This window comes from Macaca thibetana, chromosome 16 (genome assembly GCF_024542745.1).
Source record: "Macaca thibetana thibetana isolate TM-01 chromosome 16, ASM2454274v1, whole genome shotgun sequence".
In the NCBI taxonomy this organism is placed as follows: Eukaryota; Metazoa; Chordata; class Mammalia; order Primates; family Cercopithecidae; genus Macaca; species Macaca thibetana.
This window is the reverse complement of record NC_065593.1, coordinates 3,311,152-3,322,612: the sequence shown is the minus strand read 5'-3', so window position 1 is coordinate 3,322,612 and position 11,461 is coordinate 3,311,152. Positions and strand designations below refer to the sequence as shown.

Below are 11,461 nucleotides of genomic sequence, written 5' to 3'. Positions count from 1 at the left end.
GCCGCGCCTCGGCGAGGAAACTACAAGTCCCAGCGGGCCGCTCGCGCACCCCGCCACGTGTTTTCTCCTCCCGCCAATGGGCGGAAGCGCCGCGTGAGCCTGCTCCCGCCCCCGAGGCTCGCCCGAGCCAATCGGAAGGGGCGGGGTGTGTGTGTGTGCGTGTGTGAGTGTGTCTGTGAGTGTCTCTGTGTGTGTATGTGTGCGCGAGGGCAAGTCGGGAGGGGGACCCAGCTCAGGACTGGGAGGCCCTGCTCGCAGGTCCCTGGGTCCCGGTGGCGGCCAGAGCGCTTGGTCCGCAGGCAGCGGGCGGGTGGTCGCCCCTCCCGCCCCCACCCCGCGCGTGCGCGCCCCGGCCTCTCCCTCCCCGCCACCCTCCTCGGCTCCCGCGCGGCGGCGGCGGTTCCTCTCCCACTCCCCCCAGCCCTGGCTCCGGGGGACCCCGCGATGCCCGTCCGCACCGAGTGTCCCCCGCCGGCCGGTGCCTCGGCTGCCTCCGCGGCCTCACTCATCCCGCCGCCGCCCATCAACACCCAGCAGCCCGGCGTGGCCACCAGTCTGCTCTACAGCGGCTCCAAGTTCCGCGGCCACCAGAAGAGCAAGGGGAACTCGTACGACGTAGAGGTGGTGCTGCAGGTGAGCGCCGGGCCGGGCCGGGGCCCGAGGGCCTCCTCGCGGCGCTCACGGGCCGTGCCCGCCTCGGCTCCTCGAGCCCGCAGCCGCGGAACAGGCCCTCGCCGCCGGGGCCTCCTGCACCCGGCGCTTCCCACCCGGGACCTGCCCAGCCTGTGTCTCACACTCTCCGAGCCCCAGCCCTGATCTGCCCCTTCGGACCCGGAGCCCGTCGTGACCGGCTCCTGGCGGACCCCGAACACTCCCAGACTTGAAGCCCGTGACCGGCCCGTCTGGGATCCGGAAGCCCCTCATGACTAGGGAAAGGCCTGGGTCCTTCCTCCCCATGACCTGTCGTCCCTAGATCAGGGACTGCCACCAGCCCTTTTCAGACCCTGAAGCACTCTCCATTGGTTTCACCAGACTCGGGACCCTCCCCGTGTCTGGGCCCATGTCAGATTCTCTCAGACCTGAGACATGCCCTCCCGCCCCTTCCTCAGTCCCAGGAATCCGCAGACCCTGGGGTCTTTCTGCTCCTGAGATCTCCTTAGGAGGGCTTCATCAGACCCCCAGACGGGGGAGCGCCTAACCCACAACTGACTGGTCAGGCCCTGGCCCCACCTCAAGACCAGGCACTCACTCCCTGAGTGCCGCTCACAGTCTGCTGGGATGTTGCCTCCTGGGTCCCCTGTTCCACTCACTGCTTCTGTCTTTTCATGGTCCAGGCACCCAACTCCTTCCAGCTTCTCTACCCCCAGGCCTCCTGCCCCTGCTTTGGGACCACTTGCGGTCTTTTCCCAGTCTTCCTGGCCTCTATCCAGACTCCCCCATCCCATACCTTCGTCTTGCCTGATCCTGGTTCCAGGGGACCCTCTTTCCTATTCTTAACTGTTCTCAGCGGCACAGGGCTTCCTCTCAGTCTCTGGTACCCACGTACTGGGAAATCTAACTCACCCAATTTTAGTTCATGTCCAGTCGCTTCCCCCCATTTGACCTGGATTCCTAAATACCTGCTGCCAGTCCCTGATCAGCTTCGGAAGTACAGCTTCACCTGTCTGGGCCTTTCCCACACCTCACTCCTCTCAGGCTTGACACTTTCTGCCAGCTGAAATGGAGTAGCAGTGGTGAATACTCCTTTTTTTTTTTTTTTTTTTTTTTTTTTGAGACGGAGACTCGCTCTGTCGCCCAGGCTGGAGTGCAGTGGCCGGATCTCAGCTCACTGCAAGCTCCGCCTCCCGGGTTCACGCCATTCTCCTGCCTCAGCCTCCCGAGTAGCTGGGACTACAGGTGCCCGCCACCTCGCCCAGCTAGTTTTTTGTATTTTTAGTAGAGATGGGGTTTCACCGTGTTAGCCAGGATGGTCTTGATCTCCTGACCTCGTGATCCGCCCGTCTTGGCCTCCCAAAGTGCTGGGATTACAGACTTGAGCCACCATGAATACTCCTTTTTATCTCCCTTCCCTACTAAACTCTTCCTCCTCTATACCTACCCCTGCCTGCCCGAGGACCCCTTTCCTTTGCCCTTTTTTCCTTAGTCTGACACCTTGTCTGCCAGGCTGTTCCCAGAAGCCCCTCCAAACACCTGTCCCTCTGAAAGGCACTGTGTGCTGCCCCACTGCCCCCCTCCCCGCCCCCCGGGTGTGAGGGTGGAATGTACCGTATATCTGTTCCTCAAGCTCTCCTTTTGGTCAGTTAAAACAAATCTTAGTTTCACTTCTGAAGAGTAGGTCTCCCATCCAAAAGACAATGAGGGTCCCTTTTCTGCTAACTGCAGAGCACTCATCACTCTTTTATTCTCATATTGCTTTGTGGGAATAAATCGTCTTCTCTGCTTACTTGAAACAGCATCATCATGTTAATCATATCTTTGGGCTGTAAAGTTCTATCATGAACCACGATATTTATTATAATGGAAAAACGATTGTGGCTGAAATATTTTTATCTTCATAACTGTATGCCTAATGCGGTGATCTTCTTCTCTTTTTCTTAAAATGTGAGAGTCGAGTATGAAGGTACTGGGGTTTTTTGGTTTGTTTTACACCTAATCATAGAATTTTGGAGGTGAGATCCCTGGGTGGGTCACGTTTGGAATGATCTTGGATTTGTCCCTGTTGCTCAGTTTGATGGTTTCTGATGTAGTAGGGGACAACTGGCAGGATAGCCAGGCATCAAAGAGGAGTCTGCTTTGGCTACTGCAGCAACTGCTGCTCCCTTCCATCATTAAGGTGTCACTTCTGAGCTCCTTTCAGAAGAATCATGAACCAGTGGAAGCTGTGGTTGAGTTGGGGCAGGGCTGATAGGTCTCAGGCAGCCCAGAGCAGAAACCTGGTGGATGACTGGGAGCCACTTGAGTAGGATGTCTGATGGTGGGGGTGGTGGTCATGCCAATGAATGCTGCCCTACATCTGGATTGGTGAGCTGCTTGGTCATCATCACGACTAGTCAGTGGCATGTGAATTGCCCCATCATCTGGTTTTTCAGCCAGGACTAGTTTGTCAGACACAGCCTTCTTAGACTTACTTCTGCCTTTTATAACTCAGCTTCTTTTTGTTTCTTCTCATTTTCTTTTCTTTCTTTTTGTATCTTTATTTAGATATAATTCACTTATTTAAAGTGTACAATTCAGTAGTTTTTAGTATATTCACAGTTGTTTAACCACCACCACAACCTAATTTTAGAATATTTTTGTCACCCCAAAAGGAAACCTTGTAACCCTTAGCCATAACCCCCCTTCCAATGCTAGGCAACTGCTCATCTATTTTTGTTGTTGTTTGTCTATTCTGGACATTTCATATAATCATACAGTATTTGTCCCTTTGAGAGTGGCTTCTTTCACTTAGCATAATGTCCTCGAGGTTCAGCCATATCGTAATATGTATCAGCACTTATATTGCATTGTTCATTGTAACAATTGTCCATTGAATGGATATACAATATTTTGTTTATCCAGTGATCAGTTGATAGATATTTGGGTTGTTTTCACTTCTGGCTACTATGAATAATACTGCTATGTACATTTATGTACAAGTTTTTATGTGGAGTATATTTCATTTCTGTAGATAACTACCTGGGAGTGGAATTGCTGGGTCACATGGTAACTCTGTTTTAACATTTTGAGAAACTGCCCCTGCATTGTTTCACATTTCCACCAGCAGTGGGTGAGGGTTCCAGTTTCTCCGCATCCTCACCAACACTCACTGTTCATCTTTTTTATTGTAGCCGTCCTAGTGTTTTTGAAGTGGTCTCTCATTGTAGTCTTGATTTGAATTTCTATAATTACTGTGATGTTGTGCATCTTTTCATGTGTTTTTTGTGTTGTTGTTGTTGTTGTTGTTTTGGAGCATTTTCTTTTTTGTGATTCTAATTTAAAGAGTTCCTCAAAGCTTTGTGAGTTTCTGACTGGGTCTCCTCTCCACCCCCAACTTACTGTGACTTCTCTTTGCTCCTCTGCCATCTAAGAAGCCAGCAATAGAAGGGAGGCCTGGTCGCTGTGAAAGGAATATTTAAAAGAGCAGCCGTTGGACACAGCTGTGCTGTGAGACCTTCTTGCTAAACATGTGCCCTGTTATCTTTCTTGAGATGCTCGCCTGCCATTTGGCAAAAGCTGTATGCATTGTGGTGTGTTTGAGTTCACCAACCATTATCAAGATCAATTTGGGCAGAAATAGAGAGACACTTGGTTGAATGGAGGCCAAGCTGAAATTCTGATTCTTGAGCATGTGATAATCCATGCAAAATGTTAGCCAATTTACATTTCAATTTTTAATCTTATTAGCAAGTATTCTTGCCACCTGATACCATTTCCAGCAGCTGCAAAACCCCAAACTATATTGAATTCAATGAGAATTGCATGCATGAAATTTAAAGACTCAGGTTAGAATTATGTGTCCTTTAATAAAAGTTCTTTGCTGAACCATGTTAGTGTGGATTAGCTGTTTTAGATAATGTCCAATGGCAAGGTTAGCAAATGAGGATATTTACAATGCTTTGGCAGTTTTCACAGGGAATACCTTTGTCACCAGCACCAAACTGTGAAGGCACTTTGGCTTCATTGAAGTCCATTTGCTTTGGTACTGACATCATCTGGTTGACTAAGTTCATTACAGTTTTTAAGCATGGCTTGCTATTTGGTTTATGGTATAATTGGAAGTAATCAAGCTCATAAATGCGATAAATGCCACAAAACTATTCTAATTTCTTGAAATAAGACCTCACTTACCATTAAAATCTCAGTGTACCGCAGGTACCCTTGTACTTGGTTTGCTTTAATTCAAGGGTTTAACTTGTAAGTGAATCCAGTTGTCATGAAATCTGAAACTCCCTATTCAGAACAAGTCTGTATAGATTTGAGTGAAATCTCACATCAGGAGGAGTTTTGAGGTGACGTGGCTTCAGGTTGGTTAATTCAGAGACCTACGATGGGCCCAGTTTTTTCCATCTTTCTATACTACCATCCTCAGCATTTCCTGGCCTATTTCTCACCTGCTGTCTACATGTCTGCCCCAGGACTGGGCACTCCATGCAGATACTGTCACCACCAGGGGACAAAAAAGCCATTTCTTCCTCATGCGCCTCTGCAAAAGCCAGGGATTTTTCACAGATACACCCAGGAGACTTACACATCTGATGGGCCAGAAATGGGTCACTGACCCCTAAACACATGACTTGCAAGGGGATGGGGACACCTGTGTGCCTTAGATCCATCAGGTTGACCAAGTCTTATGTGGTAGGTAGGTACCAGAGCAAAAACTGGGCCCTGCCAGCATGAAAAAGGAGGAAATTGGTTGTTGGGTAAGTATCCGGCAGTGTCTCAGCAACCAGTAATTGGTGACTGCTAAATCTCACAGTCTACTATGCCTGTTATTTCTATTTATTTTAGGCTCCTGACTCTTTTCATTAAGAAACACAGCATTCATATATAAAATGCACAGAGTGGACATTCACAATATAGTCAGAGTTTTGGTTGGCATTTTGGTTCATAACTGAAGTTTATACCATGTAAGTCTTTATAGGACGCCATTTCTGAACAATCTGCCCATTTCATAAAGAAATAATGCAGGATGATATTTAGTGTAAAAACTAGAAGAGGAGCAGACCTCCTAGAACAATGATTGAGCAACACAGAAATAGAAAAAGGCTTGAAAGACATTAGAAAGAAAGTCAAGCCTGAGGTTAGGGATGACACCATGTGTACAGGCAGAGACAGAGACCCTGTACCCAGCAGTGTTCAGGGTCTCTAGATGACCGGGAGGCGTGTGTTGAAGATAGCACAGAAAATGAATTTGAGTGGGCACCCCATTCCAGAAAGGCACTTCAGTCTCAAGATACTCAGCTGAAGGAAGTTGAGAGGGTCTTGGGATCACTTTGCTTCAGCAGAACAGGCATGTGTGTAGGGAGAACTTCTCAAGATCCCAGAGGCTGGATGAGCCTTGGGCCGCGCCAGGTGTTCACTGACCACTAGTCTGGCCTCACAGGATTTCCAGAGTACCCTCCTGCATGTCCCCTAGTAAGTTTATCTATTTGTAACAGGCTGCGTATCCTTTCTTTTCAGCACGTGGACACGGGGAACTCTTACCTTTGTGGGTACTTGAAGATTAAAGGCCTTACTGAGGTAAGTACTCACACAAACCAGCGCTGGAAAGTCCGTGGTGTGAGGCTCCGCAGACTCATTGGGGTTAAGGGCAGGCGGTCTCAACTCTTTGAGGCCTAATTAAAGCAGACTACTCCTGAGCATTGCTACTGTATAGGGAACATAAAGCAGACAGTTTCAGTGTGTCCTGTTGAGAATTGTACAGATTCACAAATCTTTTAAAGAAGAGTTTATGAGTATGTCAAAATCGTCACAACCAACACTATTGATTTTATTTTTAACCCTTTTTGGGGTAAAAAATAATAAGAATATAGCTACCACCCTCATCATAAGTTTAACGGTTTCTGAGATAAGCATCAGTCCTATAAATAATGAGATTTTAAGTTCCTTAAACCTCTTAGTTCATAGGAACAATGAAAAGTTACTGTCTGGGCGCAGTGGCTCGTGCCTGTAATCCCAACACTTTGGGAGTCCGAGGCATGCAGATCACTTGAGGTAGGGAGACCAACCTGGCCAACATGGTGAAACCCCATCTCTACTAAACATACAAAAAAAAAAAAAATAGCCAGGTGTGGTGGCACGGACCTGCAGTTCCAACTACTTGGGAGGCTGAGGCACAGAGAATCACTTGAACCAGAGAGGCAGAGGTTGCAGTAAGCCAAGATCACACCACTGCACTACAACCTGGGCAACAGAGCAAGACCCTGTCTCAAAAAAAAAAAAAAAAAAGGAAAGTGACCATCTAGTTTCCAGCAGAAGTACCTGCTGTGCAGAGTATTTTCTTTTCTTTGAAGCAACTTTTTAAACCTCAGAATTCCTGGGACTTTAGAAAGCAAGGAGGAGCATCCTTCCTTTTCCATTAGCAAGGAAACAGGAAGTGGAAGGAGGTAGCTAGACTGGCCCTGTGAATGCTGGGAATGCCCAGGCCGGACCTAGCTGCAGGGGGCCTCTGGCCTTTGTCAGCTGTCATGGTCTGATGACCCAGCAGTATTTGGATGGAGTGCTGTGCTAGATGGGACAGTGGAAAGGAACTGGGGTGGCATTCTTCTGCTGCCCCTTCCTCCATCTGTGACCTTTAACTTCTTTCAGTCTTCTCATCTGTGAAATTGAGAATTAAAAATTCCTGCTCCAAGCTGGGTGCTGTGGCTCACACCTGTAATCCCAACATTTTGGGAGGTCAAAGCAGGAGGAACACTTGGGGCCAGGAATTCAAGACCAGCCTGGACAGCATAGCAAGACCTTGTCACTACAAATAATTTTTAAGAAATTAGCCAGGCATGGTGGTGTGTGCCTGTAGTCCTAGCTACTCAGAAGACTGAGGCTGGAGGATCGCTTGAGGCGAGGATTTGAAGGCAGCAGTGTGCTGTGATTATGCCTGTGAATAGCCACTGCACTCCAGCCTGGGCAACCTAGGAAGATCCTCTCTCGTTAAAAAAAAAAATACTGGGGTCAGGCATGGTGGCTCACACCTGTAATCCCAGCACTTTGGAAGGCTGAGGTGGGTGGATCACCTGAGGTCAGGAGTTCAAGACCAGCCTGGTCAACATGGTGAAACCTCGTCTTTACTGAAAATACAAAAATTAGCTGGGCGTGGTGGCAGGCGCCTGTAATCCCAGCTACTCAGGAGGCTGAGGCAGGAGGATCGCTTGAACCCAGGAGGTGAAGGTTGCAGTGAGCTGAGATTGCACCATTGCACTCCAGCCTGAGCAACAAGAGCGAAACTTTGTCTCAAAAAAAAAAAAAAAAAAAGTCCTGCTCTAAGACAATCAGTGGACTTGTTCTGGGAGTGTTAGAGAAAATGACAGACTCGAATATGATACTAATATGTGATTCTCTTATAAAGTCCTGACGAGCCTCAGTCTTAAGACAGGTTTCTGGCTCCTGGTTCCTATCTGGTTCTCCTGCTTTTCTATTAGAAGCTTGACTGATTGAGGATCTCCTAAGAAGTTTGTTGTTGAGACAAAAGGTATTTCTTATTTAACTCGAGAATTGTATCAAATCAAGTAGGAGTAGAAATGATAGCAAAATACAGGATTCCAGCCTTTGTTTTTGTGGTAGGAGAAAAGATCCTAAAACAGAATATGCTCAACTTTCAGGTAGCCACATACATTAGTTAACTGGGTGCAGAACACAAACACTGAATGTCATAAGGAAACCAGCAAGTGTGTAAGACATTGGAATGTTAATGCTGACTCCAAAACCAGTCATTTGAGTGATAAGAAGCTGCACAGAGGCCGGGCGCGGTGGCTCAAGCCTGTAATCCCAACACTGGGAGGCCGAGACAGGCAGATCACGAGGTCAGGAGATCGAGACCATCCTGGCTAACACGATGAAACCCCGTCTCTACTAAAAATACAAAAAAAAAAACTAGCCGGGCGAAGTGGCGGGCACCTGTAGTCCCAGCTACTCGGGAGGCTGAGGCAGGAAAATGGCGTAAACCCGGGAGGTGGAGCTTGCAGTGAGCTGAGATCCGGCCACTGCACTCCAGCCTGGGCGACAGAGCAAGACTCCGTCTCAAAAAAAAAAAAAAGAAGCTGCACAGAAATGGTAAGTAGCATTGGAAATCTTGAAGAAGTATACAGAAATGCTAATGGCATTGAGCTCTCCTTTGGGAGCAAGTAGCCCTTCCTTTAGGAAGCCCCTGTCGAGAGCAGCAGTCAGGCTCCTTTGAGGAGGGGGCATTGACAATGGCCCTTCATTGGGGGCTAACCCAAGGGGAGCCCTAGGCTCTTAACAGAACCTCTGCAGATGGCGTGGCCTTGATGAGCACATACCCTCCCCAGAGTTGCCTGTTCCTGCTCGAGCAATAAATAAACCACATTATGCTGCTGCAGGGGTTGAGTTAAAGCAAGTCCTGCTCAGGCCTTAGATGTAGAAGAATTCTTTTTAAATAATGTTTTTTAGTAGCTTTATTGAGATATATTCACATACCATACATTTCACCCATTTAAAGTATACAGTTCATTGGCTTCTAGTGTATTCACAAAGTTGTGCAACTATGTGATAACTTTTTTTTTTTTTTTTTTTTTTTTGAGACGGAGTCTCGCTTAGTCGCCCAGACTGGAGTGCAGTGGCGTGATCTCGGTTCACTGCAAGCTCCACCTCCCAGGCTCACGCCATTCTCCTGCCTCAGCCTCCAGAGTAGCTGGGACTACAGGTGCCTGCCACCACGCCTGGCTAATTTTTTGTATTTTTAGTAAAGACAGGGTTTCATTGTGCTAGCCAGGATTATCTCGATCTCCTGACCTCGTGATCCACCCATCTTGGCCTCCCATAGTGCTGGGATCACAGGCATGAGCCACCATGCCTGGCAAAATATCAAATTTTTAATTTAATTAAACTATAATTTGGGTTTTAGTCATAGTAGTTGTCTTCCTCATGTATACAATGTGGAAAAGTATCTACTAAAATGAAGATAGGCCAGGAACAGTGGCTCACGCCTATAATCCCAGCACTTTGGGAGGCTGAGGCAGGTGGATCACCTGAGGTCAGGAGTTCAAGACCACTTGGACAACATGGTGAAATACCGTCTCTACTAAAAATACAAAAATTAGCTGGGCGTGGTAGTGGGCACCTGTAATCCCAGCTACTCAGGAGGCTGAGGCAGGAGAATCACTTGAACCCGGGAGGCAGAGTTTGTGGTGAGTCCAGATCCTGCCACTGGACTCCAGCCCGGGCAACAGAGTGAGACTTCGTGTCAAAAAATAAAAAAAAAGGAGATAAATGGCCTCTTAGCTACCTCACATCTCACATTCACAAACAAGCACAGCTTTTTTTTTTTTTTTCTAGGCTTGGGCATACATGTGCAGGTTTGTTATATAGATAAATTTATGTCACGGTTTATAACTGTTATAACTATATAACTGTTGTACAGATTATTTTGTCACCCAGGTACTAAGCCTAGTACTCAATAGTTATTTTTTCTGCTCCTCTCCCTTCTCCCATCCTCTACCCTCAAGTAGACCCCATTGTCTGTTCTTCCCTTCTTTTTTTTTTTTTTTTTTGAGATGAAGTCTCGCTCTGTTGCCCAGGCTTGATTGTAGTGGTGCAATATCCGCTCACTGCAACCTCTGCCTCCCAGGTTCAAGCAGTTCTGCTCAGCTTCCCAGGTAATGTGTACCACCACGCTGGGCTAAATTTTTTTGTACTTTTGGTGGAGATGGGGTTTCACCATGTTGGCTAGGCTGGTTTCGAACTCTTGACCTCAGGTGATTTGCCTACCTCGGCCTCCCAGAGTGCTGGGATTACAGGCGTGAGCCTGTTGTTTCCTTCTTTGTGCCCATGAGTTCTTATCATTTAGCTCCTACTTACAAGGGTGGTATTTGGTTTTCTGTTCCTGCATTAGTTTGCTAAGGATAACGGCCTCTAGCTCTATCCATGTTCACGCAAAAGACATTATCTCATTTCTTTTTATGGCTGCATAGTATTCCTTGGTGTGTATATACCACGTTTTCTTTATCCAATCTGTCATTGATGGGCATTTAAGTTGACCCATGTTTTACTGTTGTGAATAGTGCTACAGTGAACATTTGCATGCATGTGTCTTTATAGTAGAATGATTTATATTCCTCTGGGTATATACCCAATAATGGGATTGCTGGGTCCAATGGTAGTTCTGTTTTTAGCTCTTTGAGGAATTGCCACATTGCAAAACAGAGCTTTAAAGTTTGTTTTGATGCCTTCTGGAAATGAAATTCTGGAAATGTAAAGAATAAATGTCAAATAACATTCCTTTTGCACTTTTGAGCCGTCCGTCAGTCAAGAGAGGCAAACTTTCTGGGGAACCAGCAGCTTTCAGGGGGTACCTGGGAACCCAGCCTTTGGGGACCTATGGGCAGGCCCCCCATTTACTCATTACTTGGGTTTGGAAGGATTGGAAGCTCCAGCTGAAGTTGTACTACACTTGTGCTGAACTAGGGAGACAGGTCACACCTACCAAAACTCTCAGAAACAGAAGTGCCAGGTTTTGTCATAGTATGAGATTCCTGTGTGTTCCAGAAGTTCCTGTTGACTTATCGGCCAATTGAATGTTAGTCCCCCAGAAGACAGATCTACATGGAAAGTCGTGGTACCCATCACCAGAGAGTTTTGGGTGAGCCTGGAATCAGTGAGAGGATTAGTTGGGGGACTTAAATGGCTGACAACAGCCAGACTCACCACGGGATGCTCACTCCTGCTTTTGCTGCCTCTCCTACTCATTTCTTGATATCCTTTCTTCTGACATGGTTTTTTCGTCTGCTCTATAAATTACCCCTCATTGGGC

The 11,461-nt window shown here is 47.4% G+C and overlaps 1 protein-coding gene across 3 annotated transcripts in view; it reads left to right on the top strand.

The window, feature by feature from the left end:
- The first annotated feature begins 2 nt into the window (after positions 1 to 2).
- Positions 3 to 11,461, top strand: part of GID4 (GID complex subunit 4 homolog) — a 33,227-nt gene continuing 21,768 nt past the window's right edge. Inside the window, exons 1-2 of one of the 3 annotated variants that reach the window (XM_050763452.1) lie at positions 3 to 633; positions 6,160 to 6,219. In XM_050763452.1, the coding sequence (XP_050619409.1) occupies positions 196 to 633; positions 6,160 to 6,219 (498 nt within the window). In that variant the 5' untranslated portion in view covers positions 3 to 195. The remainder of the gene's footprint in view (positions 634 to 6,159; positions 6,220 to 11,461) is intronic. The other 2 variants (XM_050763449.1, XM_050763451.1) reach the window with 2 other exon arrangements.